The sequence below is a fragment of the Gobio gobio genome (genome assembly GCF_949357685.1).
Source record: "Gobio gobio genome assembly, chromosome: 13".
NCBI lineage: Eukaryota > Metazoa > Chordata > Actinopteri > Cypriniformes > Gobionidae > Gobio > Gobio gobio.
In genome coordinates, this window is record NC_137106.1 from 21337103 (window position 1) to 21361583 (window position 24481).

At 36.7% G+C, this 24481-nt stretch overlaps 1 protein-coding gene across 3 annotated transcripts in view; it reads right to left on the minus strand.

The window, feature by feature from the left end:
• The window catches only part of myo6b (myosin VIb), a 62112-nt gene that overhangs the window by 20663 nt on the left and 16968 nt on the right, over positions 1-24481 (minus strand). For 2 of the 3 annotated variants that reach the window (XM_079832671.1, XM_079832670.1), the window contains exons 10-25: positions 24108-24188; positions 21050-21230; positions 18671-18815; positions 16368-16525; positions 14864-14955; positions 14558-14630; positions 11921-12048; positions 10784-10879; positions 10379-10549; positions 9521-9559; positions 8440-8533; positions 3947-4077; positions 2939-3016; positions 2651-2780; positions 2414-2504; positions 1954-2104 (exon numbers count right to left, since the gene is read on the minus strand). In XM_079832671.1, coding sequence (XP_079688797.1) covers positions 1954-2104; positions 2414-2504; positions 2651-2780; positions 2939-3016; positions 3947-4077; positions 8440-8533; positions 9521-9559; positions 10379-10549; positions 10784-10879; positions 11921-12048; positions 14558-14630; positions 14864-14955; positions 16368-16525; positions 18671-18815; positions 21050-21230; positions 24108-24188 — 1839 coding nt within the window. Of the gene's footprint in view, positions 1-1953; positions 2105-2413; positions 2505-2650; positions 2781-2938; positions 3017-3946; positions 4078-8439; positions 8534-9520; positions 9560-9976; positions 10068-10378; positions 10550-10783; positions 10880-11920; positions 12049-14557; positions 14631-14863; positions 14956-16367; positions 16526-18670; positions 18816-21049; positions 21231-24107; positions 24189-24481 lie in introns of all 3 variants that reach the window. The other variant, XR_013817727.1, reaches the window with a different exon arrangement.

Consider the following 24481-nt stretch of genomic DNA (forward strand, 5'->3'; position numbering starts at 1 on the left):
TATTCCCTGCTGGTTGAATGACCTGCCTAACTTAACCTGAAAAGTCTTTAGCCATTTTCAAGGAATGGCTAAAGATGCACTTGACCCATAAATAATAACACTTTCAATTATTTATTTTTTTCTATATTAAAAACTGTGCTGTAGTAAAGAAGCTCTTGGTATATAGAATTCTAATTGACACCACATCAATTATTGACTACCCAAATACCCAATCATATTGCATTTACATTTACATTTAATAATTTAGCAGACCCTTTTGTCTAAAGCAACTTACAAATTAGGAGAACAATGGAAGCAGTTGGACCAACAAAAGAGCAACAATATTTAAGTGTTGTGACAAGTACCAGTTAGTCTAGTACAGCACAGTTTTTAATATAGAAAACAAAGTTATTCACCAAAAGTATTCTCACATTTTGTCACATATTGTAATTTGTGCTTGTTTTCAACAATAGAAATGCATTTGCACTGATGATGCACTAATCCCTGGTTACCATGTGTATATATATATTTATATATATATTTTTTTTTTTTACTGACAAAAATTCTGTGAATAACTCGATTTCTCATTATTTATTATAAGACTGCTTAGAATATAGTGTGTCAGTCATACATTTTAATTGTATTATGTTTTTGTGTACTTTTGGAAACTTGACAGTATAAATCCCTATCCACTTTCATTGTATGGAAAACAGAAGCTTGGACATTCTGCCTAAATAACTCCTTTTGTCTATGAAGGAAGAAAGAAAATAATAAGAGGTTGAAACAACATTACGGTGAGTAAATTATGACAAATGCTGCCACTTGGTTTCACTCTACAGCGGTGGCTTTGCCTCCTGTAATTCGTTAAAGAAATATGAACAGTTTCACATTTCAAAGTGAAGAAAGTGGCAGCAACTCAGCGGTTACTCGTCATCTTGACGAAAGCGGCAACGCTAGGCCACATGCACCGCAGTTGTATTAATATCCTGCAGATATTCATTAAACCTGGATGTGGATTTTGTGCCATCTGGTAGAGCACCAGAGGAGCATGGAGGGATGCGAGCATTGTGAATGATCATTGTACCGCAGGGGGGCAGGGACTCAATGACAAGGTCCGTCTCACCCCCTAACGCTAGATGAGTTAGCGCTAACGTGTTGAATGACAGCCATTGACACAATCTGCGTTATTAGCAAGGGAGGCCACAGTAATCTCCAGTCCAGATGGTAAGGTAATAGAAGGCATTGCCAATCAAAAGCCAGATGCTAATCAAGAAGTGCTATGCTAATAACAAAGAGGGCTATCACGGGTGCGCTATCAGAAGTGCAGAGCGCATCTCATTTAGAGGGAGGAACGGAGTGTTCAGGTAGAAAAGTTTCAGCTCTGGTGCCAGCTATCTATCAGTGAGAGGGCGCAATGTCTCTCGAGCTCCCTGTCAATAATGCACTCAGAGTCTGACAGATGAGGTTGGGCTCCACGTAGAGAATACAACAATGCATATACTGCATTCAATCAGCCGCAGCTGAAAGTTCGGGGGAAGGCAAGAAATCAACACTAGAAACGGCATAATGCGGCAAAACCTTGAAAATCGACTCGACAGCGTGTGGAGCGAATGTCAATGATGATCTGCAGACAGAAAACTCATTGTCAGACTGTCGATTTGCATACATTGAATTTATTTACTCTGCTGTGAGTGCTATATTTCCTCTAAATGAAAAGTGTCTGCTCTCTTTCTTTGGTCCCTAAAAAGAGACAATTCTAGAGGTTCGAAGCTGGCAGACAATTCTAGCCACAGCTTTAGACCGCCTTCATCAGGACATGGAAAAACACACACCTGTTGAATTATGCATGGAAACTGATACACGAACGAAGGCTAAGAAAAGAGCTACACCGCGTAACATCATTGTGCTTTGTAAGCTGGAGGAGGTGAAAGGGGGTTTGTCAACCTTGGGTGGTTTTCCAATGGAAAACCTCACCTTGATCTTGGCCATGAGGGCGTCGGTGGAGACGACCAGTTCCTCGACCTGTTTGCTCATTTCCGGTTTACACTCTTTGAGGCCATTCACAGCCTCGTTGAACTTCTCCATCCTCTTCCTCAAATTTTTCACCTTCACCAGGCCATCAATGCTGCCATTAGAATAGGGACAAAATGTTGTTTATTTTTTGTCCAGTCTATTAATTTATTTAAAAAAAAAAACATCTTTTGTACACGATTAGCATGTTTTTGTTTTTTACTTCTACTGTACATTAAATGTATGTATAAACATACATGTATATGTATTTTTTCAAGATGTAATAAAAGAATTCAAATTGTTCTTGAAAATGGTATACATGTTTTGACCAGGTAAGGTTTAAAACTGAAAATGTACCTTATATATTGTGAAAATAATACTTTCAAGGACATTTTCAAGGTGTAATGCTGGTGTGAGTACATACCGAGACTTGTGTCTTCTTTTGCACAGCCACATGCGAACCGTCTTCTGAATCTTGATGCAAGCACTGGCCCTGTAGTTCATTTTGTTCTTCACTGAGACAAGTGAAAAAGAGAGGAAGAAGATGCTTACTCATCAACAGTATCTGACTGTAACACTGCAAAGGTGAGTGGGAGGTTGTGGGATGCTTCTAATTGTTTTTATGAAAGGCAGTTTGCAGGGGTTATGAAGGGTGACGTACATTTAATAACTGACAGTGTGCACCACTGGACCTTCTTCCAGCGGCTGCACACCAGCCACTTATTGACCCGTTTTACAAGCTCGGCCAGGTGCTCCGGATCAGACTTCATGATCTGGTCGAACTCTGCAAACTGAGGCAAACACACACACACACATTGAGATTTATGTAGCTGCATTCTGGTTTACGAGGTGCCCATGTGCGCCAGCTTAATGAAACAGGATAGCGGTTTTAACGGTCTTGTATTATTTGATGCCAATGCTCATGAGAAATATTGTGAGAAATTATCACCTTCCCGGGGCGGAAGAAAACCCTGGTCAAGCCAAACTTGTAATCGTTCTCGTTGAGGCCCAGAGCTTTAAACAGAGCCTGCGGAAGGAGACAATACAATCAGACAGTAGAACGCATACTTTATTAAATAACTTTCAGAGATCAACAAGAACGGCATTATGGTCTCAGGCCAGTGCTTAAGCTATTATGTTTCAACGTATGTTTAAAAAAAAAAAAGTATGCCTTGCAAATTTAAACATTTGGTTTTCTGTGCTGTTTTTTTAAACATTATTGAGAGAGTGACTTGTGGGTTAGAATGAGTTAGAAAGATTTGAAAACAATAATCAAATCAGTTATGTTTTGCAACTTATGCCAGTGTTTATTAACGTTATAGCTGTCAAAGATTAACATCATAGTAGAGCAAATATTCCATTGTTATAAATTGTTGTAGAGTTGTTTGGGAGGAAAAAACAGCATTTAATGAAAAATGTATATATATTTTTTTCATTAATAAAAAAAAATGCTCCTAAAATGTACTTGAATGAAAATGAGTCATAAAGCCCTGACAGAGACAGCAGAAAAAAAACCTTTTTGTTGAGCCTTGATTATACTCTAGACATTGCATTACAAGCATGATGCTATCATCAAAATGAAGAAGTAATTTTCAATAATTGCAATCAATCATTAATTGCAGCCTGCTCATATACTATATTAGCGTGTAATCCAATTGTACATTTTATGATGAAGTAAATACGTTATATTTAACTGCGTGTGCATGATTAAAATGCAATTTGACTTCCAAATGTGTATGTAACTACTGATGATAAACCACTAGAATTTATTATGGAAATCAATGAGGGATTACTCTGTGCGTGCTTTAGAAAAAGGATATGAAAGGTCATATAGTCTTTTCTAAAAATAATCCATCTAGCTCTCATCTATCATACTAATCCTAATTACCTACACAAGCATATCAGATGAATCACAATCAGAATGGAATGAGGTGCAAAATAAACAATAGAGCTTTACTTTGCAAAAGAGTCGAGGATCAAGCCTTGTGAGCTTGTTGGGCATGTACTGCTTGTACATGTTGTAAAGCTCATGAAACGGAGCTCGGGAAGGGAAGCCACCCTGCATCAGGTCCAGCACTGATACCATGCCTGAGAGGAGAAGAGAAGTACAGATAATGTAGCCAGTGACTATACAGGATTTGCTGCATTGAAGGCTGGAGCTGAAGCATGAACCAAGTTTACAAGGAAAATTCAACATCTTATTTTTAGTAATGTGCAGTCAACCTGTACCTGAACACGGTGTCCTTGTCTGTCAACAAAACTCACAGATTGAGCAGTTTAAACTTGGACACGAGTACTTACTTGCTAGTCGGCAAGTAGCTGACGAGTTCATGAGTTTTACCTTTATGTGATGCACAACTAATTGGCTAAATGACATGACAGTGCAGCTTCTATCTAGGAATACCTACTCGATAACACTCTCTATGAAGCCTGTATTTATAATCCATTATAATACAGGAATAATGCCTTATAACAACCCTATAATATGTTGTATCATCAGATAAATAAACAGAACAACAGATACAAATAACTTATAAACAACCTTATACCAACATACACAGCACAACTTTTAGAAGTGCATGGAAGACTTACAAAATGGATATATGGCACCACCATGGCAACACAACTTTTAAAGGTCATTGAATGGGAATACTGGCTTGCCAGGAGCATTCTTATATAGCCACCTTATACATGACATTAGAAAATACAACTTACATGAATGTGGAAAGCAGTGGTTAAAAGAAAATTTTTGTGCACCTCAAACTGTAGCCTGTATAACTGTTTATATTGTATATTTAAATGTATCTTTGCTTATTTTCCGGACAAGAACAAAAATAACCAATAAGCTGGTCATAAATAATAAAAAATAAAAAACAATTAGCTGCACATACACTTGTGTTATAAAAAGTGCTGGGAATCGATTAAAAAAATTTACTAATTAATCGCATTTTTCTGTAATTAATCGCGATTAATCGAATGTTTTTAATATTTTAAGTTTTTCATATTTTGATATTGTAATAATTTCAGTTACTCTCCAAATTAATGTATAAACAATTTAAAGACAGTATATTTGAAATATGTGTTGTAATGGCATGTTTTTATGAATGAAGGTCAGTATCACTGATACGAATGTCTCTATGAAACATTAATGACGTTACATTACAGTATTACTGAAAGCTCCCAATTTCAACATTTATTAGGCTTTAAAAAAAACTTTTAATTTAAGTGAACTTAAAACAATCTTTACAAAAACCCATTATAATAAATGTTATATTCACCCATGGCCTTCCCTGTTATGTGGCGTTCACACCGGACGCGATTCGCGTGAATAATTCGCGCTAATCGCGCGAAGGTGGACGCGTGTACATTTTGAGTTTACTCGCGCGAATCGCGCGTGAAATTCGCGCGAATCGCGTGTGACATTCACTGCACAACAGATGCGAATTCGCGTCATGGGCGGGGCTTCCGCCAGCAGCTCGTCTCGTTGAGAAATGGCTGACATGGGCTGTGTTTACATGTTTACACTTTTTTTTGTTCATATCTACTGTTAATGTGTGACAAAACGTAGTTTTAAGACTTTTTCAGTCGATAATGTAGTTGTTTAAAGCTCAAATCTGTGGTTTATTTACATAAACAGTGCCTATTTGAACATTTTATCTGCCGTTGTCGGAGCTGTGAGCTCCAGCGGACAGCGCGCTCAGCGCACGTGAAAGCCGGCGAGGGCAACCTTTCCTCGGCCAGTCCTTCTGCCGTCTCCCGCTGGCTCTGATGTCTCTGTGGTGTGTCTCGAGCTATAATTCGTCTTGTAACGGCCGATCTTTGGTCTCATGGATCTATAATTTGTTCCCTGGCAAATCGTTTAGGCTGAGGGCAAAGATAAGTTTCATTACTTTATATTTTTAGGCTATAACTGTACGTTGCAGTTGTAACGTTAGCCTACTAGCACTGACTTTGAATGTTTGACTGCATTGTTGCTTTGTTTCATGTATAGCTTGTTATACATTACTGATACTTTTGTATTATTGATCATACATAAACTTGCATTTAACAAAAAGAGACTGGGTTGTGTTTCATGTAATTTAATGTTATCACAGTGATAATCATATTGTCTGAACCAGATATCAATATACAGATTTTCTCTTCATTGTTGTCACTACTAGAGCAAGCTCCTGATTGGTTAACGCGGCGCGAAATATCCGCCAAAGTTCAGATTTTTCAACTTGAGCGATTCGCGCGAATCGCGCGTTCAAAACGCTCAAGTCGCGTCCTTCTCGCCGCCTCAATCGCGCGAATCGCGCGAATCTCGCCGCCTCATTCGCGCGAATCGCGCCGCAGAATGCCATTTCGCGTCTCTGCATTTACTTAACATGTAAATCACTCGCGCGAATCGCGTCCGGTGTGAACGCACCATTAGACATATACAGAAATGTAATAGTTATCAAACAGCTTTCTTAACTGCATAAATAATAAATGTAATATAGATTAATCATCATTAAAGCTACAATTTTCTCTGTTCCCGTTGTTCTTTGATGAACATTAATGACAGGTATCATAAGTGCTCCTGTCACTTTAAGAATAGCCACTGACGAACATGACGCGGATCTCACGCATCTAATTTCCTCACAACTCTTCAAGTTCATTTAAGACGTTATTTAACTAATTTAAGACTCATAATATGAGAATACTCAAAATTCTCTGTGTTGTTGTTATTGTTTGTTCAAGAGCAAAAGAGAACTCGATGTGAGCAGGAGACTGACGCGATTCTGTCTGTGCGTCGAGTGTGTGTCAGTGTGTGTGTGTGTGTGTGTGTGTGTGTCAGAGTGTCCCTCGATTAGCTGACATGAGACAGGCAGGACATTGACATACAGCGCGTTCTCTTGTGTCTTGTCACGCTTGGAAGCATTTACATGAATAGGAGCGTGATCACGTAACGCTAGGCAAAAATGGATATAAAAATGGACGCTGCGTTATTTGCGTTAAATATTTTTAACGTGTTAAGCTGAAAAAATTAAATCGCCCGCGTTAACGCGTTAATTTGCCCAGCCCTAGTTATAACACTTCTAAAAATCAATTGAAAATGTTTGTTAAAATGGGATTTCATTAAGCTATTTATTAATAATGTATAAACATTAAGCTACCTATTAAATAAATAAAAAAATCCTATATTACTACATAGGTGTAAGATTTGGTAAAACCTTGTGATTTTACAGTTTTTTTATTAATAAAACATAATTTGCATTGTGAAAGTAAAAGTTCCAAAAAAACAGGTTACAAAGTCCATCTCACTACAGTGGTTCTACAATAACTTAATAAAGCGACGAGAATAGTTTTTGTGCGCAAAAAAACCCCTAAATAACGACTTGTATAGTGATGACCGATTTCAAAACAATGCAACATGAAGCTTTGAAGCGTTATAAATCAGTGAATCGATTCAGCGGTTTGGATTGCCAAAGTCACGTGATTTCAGCAGTTTGGCGGTTTGACACGCGATCCGAATCATGATTCGAGAATTTTCACTTTTGGGTGAACTAACCCTTTAACTTTTGTTACTTTACTAAAAGCAGACAACTTATAAATATTAAGACCACATTATAAAGCATTTTAGATGTTTAAAAGACTTGTTTTTGTCACTTTACAAAAGTAGACGTAGTATAACACTGCAGATTAACAATGTCAAGATATGAGACTTGCATGGGAAAGTAAAAGATATGAAACTATGGGATATTTAAGCCATTATAACTTAAGTGGATTAAAATTATGTTCATTGTGTTGTAAATCATCATACTCTTAATAGTTATAACCACAAATAGGTAAGTATTATTACTGTTGTTACGATTTATCATGAGATGATACAACACATTTTATGGTTAAGCATGTATTATAATGTATTAAGAATACCCTTATGATGCATTATAAAAGTAGGCTTCATCTAGTGCTATAATGTATTGTACTTTAAAAGTTATAAACACAAATAGGTAAGTATCATAATGTATTGTAACTGTTGTCATGATTATTTATCGGCTGATACAACATATTATGAGGTTGTTTGTAATGTATTAAGAATATATAATTCTTTATAATTACAGGCTTCATAGAAAGGGTTACCATATACTCTTCTTATGTCTTATGAAAGTTTATTTAGAAAACTTTGTCAACAGCCGATTAAATGCAATAACACAAACCTTCAAAACACTCTTGTGGTAACGCCACCTCCAAAAGATAATGAAAAATCAGTGGAGCTCACATTTAATATGGCCGCTCCATAGGCAACATCGGGATTTGTTTTTAAAAAAAAAAAAGAAAAGGAAAAAAGAATGCTTCCAACTGATGATTGCTGTGTATGCTGTGTGTGATGGGTTTTCTTAAATTGAAATATTTGAAGCATTACCACAAGTGCTGTGAGATGAATTGGAAAGTGAAAAAAAACACCTATATAAATCATATACATACCCGAGCACTGCAGCTGAGACAAAATCTGAGCTCCTTCAAACTGGTGGCTCACCATCTTCAGATTAGGCTTCACACAACGGATGAAACTAGAGCCCTGTACAATGCATACACATAAGAAGCTATTACATTTTAACAGAGAACAAACAATATTATATTTATCAGTAAGCATGACAAGACCATTGGCTAAATGGCCATATGGTCTGGTCTATAATGGACCTTTTTCAAATATCCAGGATTGGAACAGAAATCAATTATAGCAGGGTAAACTTTTTTTAGAGGCACACGTTGAAAGGTTTGGGGTTGGTTTTTTTTTTTATGTTTTTGAAAAAATGATCTTATTCTCACCAAAGGTGCATTTTTTAAAATAAAAAATACAGTAAACCACAGTAATACTGTGAAATATTATTACAATTTAAAATAATGCTTTTCTATTTTAATATGAATTTCAGTTTTAATATGAACTTATTCAGTGTCTCACGATTCTTCAGAAATTATTCTAATATGCTGAATTGGTGCTTCAGAAAAAAATCTCTATTATAAATGTCAAAAAGAGTTGTGCTTGTGCTGCTTAATGCTTTTGTGGAAACTGTGATGCACTTTTTTCAGGATTATTTGATGATGAAAGCTCAAAAGAATAGCATTTATTTGAAATTGCATATAAATCTTTTGTAACATTATGCATGTCTTTCCTATTACTTTGAAACTAATTACTGCATTCTTGCTGAATAAATGTAATAAACATTTGAACAGTAGAATAAATGCGAGACCATAGCAAATATTTTTGTTTCCACTATTGCATTATGACTTTCCAAAAAATACTTCATCACAGTCTGTGAAAAAGTCCATACAGCATATTCTGGCCAATTTAGACAGGAATATACAGTCATGCGAAGTAAACAACCATTTTTTTTTTTTTCTTGCTTTAATGTGCCATTTACCAGTGCCATAAATCAGCAATTGTCATATTGCATTCTTTGCTGTGCCGCCTGGTTTGCAGCATGCATTAGACACACTCAGTAATCAAAACAAGTGGCTAACATTTTTAAAATAACAAATGAATAACATTAAATGCATTACTCACTGTACTGCGAAGCTTTTCCAGTAGAAGGTTCAGTTGGGTCTATGACATTTGATCAGAAAAGAAATGTGAGAGTGAATCCTGTACATTTTAATTAAGAGCATTTTTTTTTTTTTTATAATTTGACACAGTTGTAGAGTTGTGCTGCCATGCAAATGGTATCACACATTTTGACACATACAGGAAGTAATAGACATGCATTATTCTGGTGATTGGTCCACATATCTTGTGTAATACATCATGATGGTGACATAATGACATGGTGATGTGTTTACAGTGAGGGTTCTCATACAGTATGAATTCCAAACAACTACAGCAGAGTGGCAGCCATGTTCACACAAAGACAAGGCAATGGATCAAGTGGGTGAAGGAGGTTGAAGGAAAGGGTAGGAGAAATTAAAGATCAACATTTGTTCATGAGGTTGTGGTGCCGGCACTGAATATTTCAGCCAGGCTTACCCTACAAAAGCTTCAGTTTGTTTCTCTCTTTCTACATTTATTTCAGCACCAGAACTTTTCACAGGGAAAGGTTGAAGAAACAGGAGAAGGTCTAAGAAAGGAGGATGGAGAAAGGGCAAAAGTTAGAAGGAAAGGAATTAGATCACCAGGTAAGTCTCTCACAAAAGCTTTTAAAACCTACAACTACCAAGAAGCACAAAAAGAAACCAGTGAAATATCTAGCGGCAAAAAAAATCTACAGCGGTCCAAAGACAAAGCCTTGAGGAACTCCTAATCTGAGGAAGCCTGTAGCCTTGAGGGCTTAGATCATTTTGTCATATCTTCAGACATATTAAAGCCTTTGAGAATGTGTGTGTTCTTGCTATCAGGAGAATATAGTTCAAAGTTAAAGGGTAGATTCACCTTGAATTTGTTTCCCACACTAATAAAGCTGAGTTTGCCAGCCTTCTGCTTTGAGTCCTTGGAATTGGAGTTGTTCTCAAAGAGACCACGGACAAACTTGTCCTTCGACTCACACACCAGGCACTCCAAAGACATGTGGAGGGCGTCATTATTCTTCTCCACAAACTGGGTCTGCTCACACACATACACAAAACCCACAGGGCATAGAAATAAACACAAAGTCAACCACACAAAAAAGGTCCAACAACTCTACCAAAGGGATTCCCCCAAGTCCCCAATTGTTTTTACAGTGTGGAAGAAATTAATTAACCTATGTTAAAGACTGTCACGTTACAGAACTAAAACAGTACAATGGTTTCAATGCATAAAAGAATTCAGAATGAACTGGGTGAATAGGGGACTTACAGTCTCATAGCACACGGCCCCAGCAAAATGTCTAACGATGAAACCTTCATCATCTCTCAAATTCCTGTGGATTGTAAGCTTTGACTTCCTGGGCACCTGAAAAGACAGCCCACATAGAATCCATCTTTGCAGCTATATGTTTATGACTTCATACCTTCAAATTTGGGTCTTGACATTGACGGAAGAAATGTCCAGCTCATATTTAAATGCCATATATCAAAATAAATGAAATAAAAAAATATATTTTACATTAAGAAAATGGAGCCTAATTATGCATTGTGACATATTTTCACAAAACATAAGCACATTAATCACTCCCAAATTTCAGTAGCCTAATATAATAACAAAAAAGTGTATGTATATTTGTTGTTTTTTTATTTTGTCCAATGTATTAAAGGCCAAAAAAGTACAAAAAGGCCTGTTTGCTGTAATAAGCCATGTAGAAATATACAGTAAGATGAGGGAAAATGTCTCCCCCTCAAGAACAGAATTAATTTTTACAGCTAAATTGTAACATATTTTGAAATTATGTTAACAGATAGGATTGCTAATTGAATTCTTATAATAATTGCAAACATAAAATTTCCAAGGCACTCGAATGGTGTAGAAAAAGTTAAAAAGCCTTTAATTCATCATGGCTTAATCTTATAAAAACAGGTGACAAGTACACCTACGCGTTGCGGCTTACAAGTCTTCGTCAGGGTGTGAGTGAGAAACTAGCAAAAAAAAAAAACACTTGTGCCGCGCCTGGCGCCGCACTGTGCCGGGTCCTCTACGTTAATGTATGCATTTTGACAATTTAGTTGAATAATGGCAAATCAAAAGAATCCCAGACAAAGAGATACATCTGAATCACTCTATATAATTTCATGAATACAGGCCATTATTTTCAATCTCATCTAACTCCATCTTCCACTACATATTAAGCTAATATTTAACAATCTTTTAAAATAACTTCAGGATGACGCTGAAGGCCCAATCAAAATGCAGAAAGTGAAAATTGATTTGGTGTTCAGAACTAAGGATATTTTTTAATATATTAGACTGAGGTGCTGTACAAAACTATCCTGCAGACTTGCCAGCTTTTCTTTGCTATATATAGACTTGGCTGTTAGAAAGAACCAAACCATAGCTTACAGTGAGACGGAAGTGATCCTTGTGCTTGCTGTGAACGGTCTCAGCAAAGTGCTGATCACTGGGCTGGGGAAGACGGTTCTCCTCATCCAGAATATCCAAGACACCCACCAGCTTTGCCTCAACCAGATCTGCAAAGCAAAGTCACAGAGACAAGTTCTGGACTAACGACAGAAACTTTTCATGCAAACGAATATGAGCTGAATAGTGAATTAATATATTCAATCCCCCTGAAGAAGGTATTATCCAAAGTGAAGTAGGACTCAGCAAGTTTAATGGACGCATGCAAAGTCGGTGGGCACAAATGGACCTTTTTGATAATCAGTGCGAAGGTATCCGTCGTATGCATAATTCATCTGAGACGTGCGCAGGTGGAAGAGGTGCGGACGCAAGCACAGTCATGTATTTGCATGAGCAGACACCAGAGTATAAATGTGAGGTGATTGATGAGGAGACATGCAGGGAAAGGACCTGCGTGTCCATTTGGAACTCACAAGGACATGTGTTGCATCCCCATCAGGAGAATTAGGAAAAGCGGAGCTGGCGAAAGGAAAGCAAGTCTTTCCCCTTGGAACAGAAGTGACATCTGTGATGCAGGTGATGCGTTCCTACTTTTTTCACTACAGACGTCGTAACGCAGAGATCCCGAGGTCGTAACGCAGAGATCCCGAGGTCGTAACGCAGAGATCCCGAGGTCGTAACACCGCATCAGAGGCGAGATGTTATGTTAAGCCACCTGCATACTGTGCAAACTCACACAAGCTGTTCAGCTTTGACAGCTTAGGCAAAAAAAAACAAAAAAACACAGGTGGTATCTTTTGCAATGCATAAGAGGTAAATCTTCGATAAATCGTTAGGGGTTAAAATACAGGTTGATTTAAAAGATAAAAGGCATTGGTTCTAATACCTCCAGACAGCACACTTTGGTTTAGTGATGGTATTTGCATTCAGTGAACCAGGTGAAGATTTCACAGTGTGTCCTGAGATTGAACTGACTTTCTGTTTCTGACTGGATGATTTGGGTCAGACTGCACTGCTCGAGTGATCACTTTTAGAGCCGGCAACAAAAAACTGAAACAGTGTGACCTCTTCATCTTATCCTCTGAAACCTCTCCAGTGGGTTCAAGGGTGAGAAAGGTCCCTCCTAGGATTCATTCCTGTTTTCCCAGGCTGGGTGCATTTCTACTAGGGCTGGGTATTGACACAAATTTCACGATTCGATTCGATTTCCATTCACAAGCTTGCGATTCGATTCGATTCAATATTGATTATTGTGGATCAGATAGCCTACACTAGGCTATAATATTGAAGGTTAAAATACTAAATTACATTCAGGGATGTTTTTATAATAATAAAGTTATAATACTAACTTTACAATTACATAATCATATTTCTACTCCACTTAGTTTTTTGAAATATAATCATTTAAATGGCGGCAATCATAAAAATTTGACAGATTTATTCAAACATGCCATGCATTAATATTGAAGAATTTCTACTGGAATATTAATCTTCGGCATGTTTTGTCCAGAGAGTAACAGACATGGGAATGTATACAAATAACTATGTTGTCATCTGGAACAGTTTGTTGACATTTGAATGCCATAATCTAAGAAGAAATTACATTTGCACTGCAACATATTTTGGATTTAGAGACCCTAGCATTTCCGTGTGTGGAGCAGAGGTGGACAGTAACTAAGTACATTTACTTGAGTACTGTACTTAAGTACACTTTTTAAGTATCTGTACTTTCCTTGAGTATTATTGTTTCTGGAAACTTACGACTTTTACTTCACTACATTTGAAAGACAAACATCGTACTTTTTACTCCACTACATTTCTATCAAGGCCCTCGAAGTAGAAAGTCGTAGCCGCTTTGAAAGTCAGTGGATGATTTGTTTTCTTCTTTAAAACGGGATGCGTTTTTTATTTTTGCAGACAGCCTATCAGTAATCTCTCTTGTAGGATCACATGAAGTTCAATGATTTCCAAGTATTTTTTTGAACACCAATCAATTGATGGCAAAATAGAAGGTGGCAGTTCCCAGACGCAGTGCGCTCAACCATAGTCATACTTAAAAGTTAAAATTCAGAAGAGCAGACGTGGATAAGTCTGAAAGTGCACACAGAAAGCTGCCTCTCAGACGCCAGACCACAAGTACAGAAGTTTAGTCTATTGAATCTACTAAAATCTTATTATAGTCAATTAAAACTAGACTAAAACAATTCAGATGCCTAAAATGTTGTAGTCAAAAGTATGATTTTGACTTTGATAAGAGCTTTGTAACTTTTAAGCAAGTATTTAAATGAGTTCAAGGTATGCTAGCATGTCAGATGGAGCATGACTGGTTTGCAACAATAATAAAATAATGTGTTTATTTTTACTTTTGATACTTAAGTACTTTTAAAAGAAAGTACTTCTGTACTTTTACTTAAGTAAAAATCTATCTTTACAACTTTCACTTTAGTAATATTTAACCAATAGTATTTTTACTTTTACTCAAGTAATGGAGTTGTGTACTTTGTCCACCTCTGGTGTAGAGGACTTTATATTTAAGTTGCCGTATATGGGCCGTAGTGCATCCAGTAATGACTGGAATGGACGAAGGTCATTAATATTCAGTGCCAAAGGAACACTAACCTATGCAATCCTGATTATCAACATAATGAACTTCATTCACTCCCAGGCCTTCTTTCTGATACAGCTCTTGCTCCTGGGAAGAAGACAAAAAACAAGATAATGTGCATTGGTTTTTGCTGAAAGTGAGAAAATCTGCTGGAACAAGAGCATCTCATAAGAAGTTAAACTGTAATTGTTAAATCGGAAGAGTTGTGTTACAATGAAAGAAGAATACAGATGAAATAGGTTCATGTGTCAGTTTAAAGGAGGGCATCGTTATGAGTCACTGATCGATACCAAAAAATCCCAATGACATTCATGACTCACCTCTTTCAGTATGCGTTCATTAAAAAACTGCTGCAGCTTTTCATTACAATAATTGATGCAGAACTGCTCGAAGCTGTTGTGCTCGAAATACTCTGAACAGGAATATAAAAAAAAGCATTTTATGAGTCATGCACTAGGTATGTCTCTAAAGGCATTTAACAGTTACACTATTACAGAGACCCTGTTAGTGAGAACCAATTACCGTTAATCCTACTGCATATTCTCAACCTTATTTCTGCATAAGACAACACCATCCTCTATATATTTAATCAGTCATATTCCATGGAATTCCTATTTTTACAGTTTAACATTAATGGAATATTCCAGGTTACACTTTGCTAAACTCTATTGACAGACAGCATCTGTTATCATGGGAAATAATTCCAGTTCGTAAAAAACTAAAACAAAAATGACAGCAATGCACTTAAAATGGATATATGCATTTTCCATAGATGTCTCTTGTATTGCGTGCTTACGCAGTGTTGGGTAAGTTACTCTCAAAAAGTAATTTATTGCTAGCTACTAATTACATCTTCAAAAATGTAATTAGATTACTGTACTAATTACTCTCTCTCTCTCTCAAAAGTATTACTAATTACTTTCTAAATCCCAAATCAACCTTGCCCAGTTGAAAAATACAAGGACAAGATGAAACTGCTCTTTTAATTCATTGAAATAAATTATATAAAATTGCATAAATTATTCTTGAACTGGCCAAAGCATTTATAGAGGTTACATTAAAAGCATACATTTTAAGATTAGACGTTAAATGTTGATGCTAAATACACTAAATACACGTTTTATATAGGTCTTTTGTCCATTGTTCTGTAGTCCATACAGTATTTAATGCAAGTAATCAACAAAAATCTTAACAGAAAAATTTTGAGTAATCCCATACTCTTCAAGGCAAAAGTACTTAAATGACAGTAATTAATTACTTAGTAATGCATTACACCAAACACTGGGCTTAACTAACAGACTTAAATAAATGAAATGAATGCAGCTGAAGTTGCAATTAATCATAGTTTTTTTGACATCTTCATTCTTTTTTTTATAAATATTAAATATTTTTAACAAATTATTTCAAATAATTTATATTTAACCAAGAATGTTTCTTTAAGTGCTTTTAAGCTAGTCAAAATAGCTCGGAAAGAGAGCTGTCATTACATACAGTAGGGTCTGAGACAACACTGAAAATCTGGGAATCACAATCTAATTTAAACAATTTTAATGAACAACATAAAATGAACAATAAATATACAGTATAAGATTCTTCACTACTTCTGTTCCCAAACAAAATTAATAATACTAAAAGATGTTGTTTCGCAATTGGTCTCAAATGTTTGAAGATGACTGTATTGAAGATTAGGTTGTCTCATTTCTCAGATGCATAATTTCTCAGGTTGACATGTTTGAACATTTAAGAGCCACTGAGAACAGGTAAATGAGGAGATTCAGTGTAAGACAACATGACCTGTCCATTACGGACATCTCACAAGCTCACCAAAGCCAGCGATGTCCAGCACGCCGATGAAGTTGGAGGACGTATCAAAGGGAAAGCACTGGTTGACCCGTTTGACCACATGATCAAAGAGCCGGCTGTAAACGGCTTTGGCGAGAGCATCGCGGGCATTGTTGGCCTGTTCCACCTTCAGAGGCACCCTGGAGAGGAGCAAAGTGGGACAGGAGGAGTCAAAATCTGGGCCAGGGCTTCTTCTAATGCAGCCTCATCAATACATGTCCATTCTGTTTTACTCCGTCCAACTTTGCCGTTTTAGCACTCCAAGCAAAATGTAAAAACACTTTAGGGGAAAGCAAAATGCCAATGAGAAATAATTTTGAGTCAAAGTGTAATTTATTTTCCTCTCAATTCCATTATGATTGCAGATGCTCAAGGCAGCTGAAAAATCTCCTCTGCATAACTGTCGAAGCACATTATTGTCGGGTCAAATAAAGTACAAACGAATATAATTAAGATCTTTAGAGGCTAAAATTTATGTCAGTGAAATAGTTTGGTAAAAAAAAAATGTCTTGTTTCCAAAAATGCCAATTACACAAATTCTTAAGACTATGCAAAGAAAATTTGTTTATAGTATGCAAATAACTGGGTGTAAAAGGCCCAAACTTCTTTTAATGCAAAATAAACTTTTTAATCCTAAGTGTATAAAAAAACAACTAATTGGTCCTCCAGAAGATTAATTACATAATTAAACTAAAAACAGCACAGGGAAAAGGTTCAAATCAAACTTATTTTGCAGTGGAACGTTTGATAAATGTATATACGCAAAACAAACAGCTCTTGAAATCCCGGTGAAGCTTAAAGGGCTTCAGATACAACAGCCAAGCGATATTACATGAAAACACAATAAATCTCAATAACACACGCCTGTTAAAGCAAAGCAGCTCATAATCACAAGCCACAGTGGCTCCCAACTATCCTCAGGAGGCGTACGGATACCGGCAACCATCTGAAACTTCAGAACTAGATGATAAAACCTTTTTTCACTCTTGAAGACGCTGTCCTGCTGTGGGAATACCAGCTGTGTGACTCTTATTGCCAGCGCAGTTAATAAAAGCTGGTCTTGCCTCACAATAATCTCTATGATCTCGAGTCTGCGAGATTGCTTTTCATTAACTCGCTTTTACGCTATTAGTGTATCCCCTCTCTATCCCGCGTGTGAGTCGAGAGGCTGCTGCACTCTTCCTTCTCAATGTCACCTGCTTTGTTGCATTTAACAAATTTTTAAAAATCACAATGCGGCTCTGAAATGAAGCTCTGTCAGGTACAAGCTGCTGCCCTCTCCAGTGTCTATCGGTGTGAATTGCAAGGGTCACCGTAGCCTTGTTTGAATATGGTCTCCATAATTTACCATAAAACGCATATTGCATATGTACGTGGTTGTGCATCTGTTCGCAGTCAAATGAAGAGGGTAGTGAAACCTCCTGCGACTTTGATTCTCATCATACCTAAAAGACCCCAGGCCACTCCCTCAGACAAACATCCATTATTCATGCAGTGCAAACACTCCCAGTCCAGCATCTGTGCTTGGTTAAATATTAATCCACCGAGCGCTGCCCTATCATTCAGACACCACAGAATATAAAACCCCACCTGGGCAACGGAGAATGGAGCATACGATTCAATCGAGGCAATCGAGTTTTTCCAATTCCTCTCCCCTTTGACAATTGGTGTGTGCGGTAATTGGACTGTGGATTTTACATGTTGAAAGCTGAGAAGAACGGGGCTTTTGTTTCACAAACTTGCAAACCTGAGTCTTATCTTTGACTGTTGGGAGAAGTAGTGGTGTGGAAAAAGCTCCTTGATACCTAGGCCTAGTCATGCAAGGCCTCGTCTCTTACATAATCAATAAAAATAATACATTCGTTTAAATGCAGAAGACTTTCGATGGCAACTAGACTATTACGGCCCCTCAGCCAATTTAGTCTATGCCACATTTGATTATACTGACCATATCTCTAATGGAAAAGCTGCGATTAGCTATTTCCAGCTCTCCTCTCGTCTGTGAGCGGGCTACCGCTCATTCATTTATCAGTTATGCAAATGGGGTGAAATGATGAAATGTAATACTAGAAGATGTTTCGCAAGGAGATTGAGATGTAAGGAGAGTGTGACAAAAAATACAAAGCAGGGATCTGGGGTGACTTTTGATTTGTCTTTTGATCATCATTTGGATGCAAATGATAATCAAAAAAAAAAGAAAGAAAGAAAGAAAAAAAAAGACAAAACAGGCTGCCCAAAGGTCACTGGCTGAGCAGATGTTAAGGTAAACACATGGGGTCACTCACTTGATGACTGTGCCTTTGGCGCCCCCTGCAGTGGTGAGCATGACCCTGGTGGTGAGGCTGACTCTCAGGTCATCCTGGTCCAGGCCGAGTAGCTCAGCACAGTATTCAAGAGTCTGACTGGACTGGTTCTTCAAAATGCAGCCACCTGAGACCAGATGCAAATTTCAATAGTCATCTTAAAACTGTGTCTAATCACATTTCTTATGCTATGTCTAGACAGCACAGAATTCTAAATGTTTCTTTCGTAGCTGTTAATAACCTGATAAAGGATAAATCTTGAAAAAAAAATTTCATTATATGGTTGCATTTATGTTGGTTTTGAAAAGCTTAATACAATTTTCAACAAAAATTTACATAAAGTTTTTTTTGTAGTACAACCATGTCCTAAAAGGTCAAATTATCTGATATTTAAGAGCCATACTGATTTTGACAAATGGCCATGAGGGTCTTTTGTATAATATTACCATTTTTTGTTTTGTTTTGTTTTGTTATTGCTGCATTATTCTTTTCTCCTCATGATAAAAGATTATGCCAAACTACCTAAAGTTCTTTCATTCTTTTACTGAGTTTTTTTCTCTTCATTATAAACCTTATTCAGAGCAGCACCATGGCTGTGAGGGATAGAGTAATTGTGTTTTCAATGGCATCCACTGTAAAAAGCTGTATAAAGCTCCTAGATCACTTATAATTTTCCACAGCTCATGTTGTCTACTGAAATTTCTTGGAAAGATATTTTTGCAGTGTTTCATCAGCACAACAAATCCAAAACACATTTAATGACAGTACAACCTGAAGAGATGTCTGTCTATCCCTCACAGCCTCACTTTAAAATTCTAAAGTCAAAGTTGGCGCTGCTGTGAATAAGCTCTATATAAGGCCATTTTTTACTTTATGCCTAATTTATATATGAAGAGGTCAGATGCAAAAGCCTCTAAAAGCCATGGTCACGATACTGAGTGAATGCTCTCTGCATATAGTATACGTTCATAAAATATTTTCACTTCAAACCCACTAAATCCCAGCCTCAGCCCATTCAGAAGTACCGGTACTTAGGTAAAAACCTGTACATAGAAGCCTGACAAAAATGCTTATTTTAAAGAAAAACGTCCAACGGACTTAGAGGCTTTTGCATCTGAAGTCTTCATATTAAAAACATGTTCCTCGTTAAAACGAAAATAAAAACATAAAACTCATTGTGTGTGATGACTTTGTTTGAAAAGTGTGCAAACAAATCTATAAAAGCACACTACTTCAATCTCATATCTCCATTTCCAAAAATATGTGCTCATACATAATATAATAGTCTTCAGGACCTCTATAACATTAGGCTCCATGTTTTCCAGCTAAAAGGTGTCTCAGGACACCATCTCCATTGTAAGCAGGGAAATGGAGCAGGCCAGAGCAGTAAAAGGTGTTATACCTTCATCAAAACAAATCCAGCCGCAAGTCTGGCAACACTAGAAAGAGCCCCCTTACCTCCACAGCAGCTCTCTAATGAGGTCTTTTGAGGGAGGTGTGTGTGTGTGTGTGTGTGTGTGTGTGTGTGTGTGTGTGTGTGTGTGTGTGTGTGTGTGTGTGTGTGTGTGTGTGTGTGTGTGTGTGTGTGTGTGTGTGTGTGTGTGTGTGTGTGTTTATGTGTGTGTTTAATAAGGACAACATCAGCAAGTGCATGAGCTCAAAAATAATAAAATAACACTTCATGAAACTTCTTCCCTGACTAAATGCAGATACATTTAAGCAAAATTGGTCATGTTTTGAAGTCTCTTAAAGGGTTAGTTCACTCAAAAATGAAAATTCTGTTACTAAGCCTCATGTCGTTCCAAACCCCTAAGACCTTCGTTCATATTCGGAACACAAATAAAGATATTTTTGATGAAATTTGAAAGTGTTAATTACGTTGTTGTCAATGGAGGGGCCTGAGAGCTCTCGGATTTCATCAAAAATATCTTGTGTTCCGAAGATGAACAAAAATCTTACGGGTTTGGAATGACATGAGGGTGAGTTATTAATGACAGAATTTTGATTTTTGGGAGAACTAACCCTTTAACCTAAAGAAAGGAAAGCAATAAATCTTTTTTTTGTCCTAACTGGCTTTATTGCAACTGACACAAGACATTTACTGCCTGTTTGCATGGTTTCTAGTTCTGTGATGGATAGCTCCTTCCAGAATTGAAATCTCACTGGTTGTTCTGTCTCACATGTTCTGATCAGAGGTGATTTTGTCACTTTATGGAGGACAGAAATTTAATTTACGCTTGAAAGTTGTTGCATCATGCCAGGTATGACATCGAATTAAGGCAAAATTGTTTGCAAATGTTGGATGAGGTTGGCTAATGTTTAAGTAGATATTTTTTATACAGATGCTATATGAATGGCTACCAGAGGTGCTTCCCGTCTCTTCAAAGTCGATATTGCCAAGATGAAGGACGCCAGCCACCACTCTGAAGAGATTGAGCTTCTCTGTGTCATCCAGGCCGATTTTCTTCATTGCCATCACCATCCTGTTGAAGTCTCCCAGGTCATCCAGCAGAGGGTCCTTCAGAGCACCCACTTTCCCGTGCTATGAACACAATGGACCATCAAGACACATGGTTCCAGAATCAACAATATCCACACGTCACATGTGCCGCAAGCGCCTTAGAAGGAAACACAGTGGCACCGCAGCTGTAATCAGAGATCAAAAACGTATACTGGAGGAAAATATACAGATCTAGATCTCTGATTAAAAGGAGGAAACGAAAACAGACCACACCTGAGGATCAGAGTGCGCCAGAACTTCTCTTTTTTATATATATATATATATATATATATATATATATATATATATATATATATATATATATATATATATATATATATATATATATATATATATATATATATATATATATATATATATATATATATATATATATATATATATATATATATATATATATATATATATATATATATATATATATATATATATTTTAAATGTATTCACCCATATGTTAATCATTCTAAACTTGAATGACTTTCAATTTGAGGAATGCTTTATGCTGCTGGAAAAAGAGCAACATAAACATTCCTGAAAACTTCTCTGTGTTTAAAGGATACAAGGGTGAGAAGATGACTGTCATACCGATAATCTGCAGTCTGATGACACAGCAGATCACACCACTCTGACCAACGCTTTCATACCCATAACTACAAGCACCCCTTACAAAACCACTATTTCACAAAGAAAGCCTCATGCATATTAGCTTGCAGACCCATGCACACACTAATGATCCATTTCATGCACCGAAACCCAGAAAGCCAAAGAATGTAAAGCATGAAAAGTATTTAGAAAGGAGGACAACTGGTAAAACATCACCTTATGATCCTGAATTTTAAAAAGATCAGGGAAGGCAAAGACAAATAATATTCAGTTAGAAAACTACAGATATAAACATTATGGCAATTAGAAGAGTGAAGCTCTGTTCCAAAACCTACATAGATGACAAAACAAGCTTTAAAATAAGCGATAACATCTAAAAAAAACCATATACAAGATATGTTATCCCCTCATATCCCCTCATTTTTATTTATAACCCAGGGTTCTCACAATCTTGGAAAACCTGGATGTACTGTATGAAGTTTTAATAGTAATTTCTAAAGCTGGTAAAGTCATGAATATTAGTCTTTTAAAACAAATTATGAATATAAATGTTATTTATGTTATTTTATTGGGTAGACATTTCTTAGAAATTGCTATTTGTGGCTAAAATAAACTATGGAAACTACTTATGGAATTTAATTAATTATAATTATTTTATTTTATTATTTTTTTTAAATACTATACGTTTCTATAAATATGAAAATACTCAGCTTTGTCATTACATCATAAGTACGAGACATATTTTGGGGGGCTTTTGAATATTGTTTTTGACAAGGAAAGGGCTTTGTAATCAAAAAGGTTGAGAACCACTGGGCGAGTATTGGTTCAATTTTAAAGCAATCTCACATATATTTTTTGTTCAGAAGAAATCCCTGAATGAACCGAGTACATTTTAAATGTGCAGTGTGTAGTATTTTTGAGGATCTATTGACAGAAATTCTATTTAATATACATAACTATGTTTTCAGTGGTGTCTTTATACACCACTGAAAACAGTTGTGTATATTAAATAGTTAATATACATAGTTATGTATATTAAACAAACCATTTCTATCTACATACACCGCGGGTCCCCTTACAGTGAGTGAAGTCATCATTTTGCGCCGTCATGTTTCTACAGTAGCCTTAAACTCTGGGCTGTTAGCTACTCTCTGCTGTCTCAGACAACATCTTTGTCCTGTGTCAGCCACTGTAGCTTCTCTATGTGCTTCGAAAGGGAGGGGTGAGCGGAGGTCGTTGCAATTCGCAACCTCACCAATAGATGCCGCTAAAATCTACACAGTGCACCTTTAATTCAAGATGGCTAACAACAAGTTATTAAAAAATCATAAATACACTCAAATCTAATTCAATACCAACGCATATCACTAAATATACTTTTTAACGAATGCTAAAAAAACCATTTTATAACTAATGTTTATGTGTGCTTATTCGAGTATCATGCGGTTAGCTCAGCAGCATGCTAATCTAACTCGGGGAATCAACTGTCAGTCGAGTCAATTTGATTGCTATTTTTGCCATCTTGTTTAGGATGCAGTCTTAAAAGGCTGCTGCCTATCTAGGCAGTAGACAGCTCACAGGGTTGTGGACCAGAGCCTGAGCAAAGAAAAATCTCAGTTGATTCATGATTAAAGATGGATTGCATAAATATCATAATACCAACCCAAAGTCATTATGAGATTCAATTGTTCAAGGATGAATAAAAAAGAAGACCAAAAAAAAACAAGAAAAGTATCATCTGTGATTTTGGAGTAAGAAATTAATCTCAGATCTTCATCTGAAAATGTAGTGAAACAGACGTGGTTGAGCTAGCAAATGAACTACTGCACTAGCAGAAACAGCAGCTAATGAATATCTCATCACCTCCACAGGGATTCAACACAACGATGATTTATAATAATGGCCCTTGATAACAATAACATCAATTGATGGACTCAGTCTCCAGAGAGAGCCGTGTGCAAACAACACAACAACGCTGGAATTTATTACATTTTACATAATTCATCAAAGACGTGAACTAATTTCTGAAGGTAGCTAATTCTATTTGAAGCCAACCGGTGATCCTGCAACTTCAGATATTTTGTGTGTCCCCTAGTCTTAATTTTTACTAGTTGAACAAAGGAAACTGCAAGGATTTGATTGTATATCAAAAATGAATCTGAAATCTTTACTGCAGCCTAGCTTAGTGCTGTTTATTACTTCACATTTGTCACAAATGTGTATCAGCACACAGAAAGAAGGAAAAAGATTCATCACGGTACTGACCCAGAGATTCCCAAAGATGATTCTACGTACCTCAGGACTTTTCCTGTTTTGCATGATCTGTTTATCTGAGTCCTTGTTTGCAAAGTACCGGGTGCAGCCGCGATTCAAATACTGAGTGAAACACAAACACACAATGAGGTAAGTTAATGAACGAGAACAGAAACTAAAGAAATACATTCATAATCATTGTAAAGCAAATATGCCATCTAGTGGCACATCTACAGTTTTATGGTATCTATTAATGGATTTGATTTGGCACTGTGCTTTGATACGGTCTGTTTGCTATAGTCACAGCTGTCAGATGACTTTCATTGCACCAATTATAGCAGAGAATCTCAACGTTTCCTGCTGAACAGAGTGTCTAGGCTTGATTGAAGGATTTCCAGCTTCCTGTTATACAATAC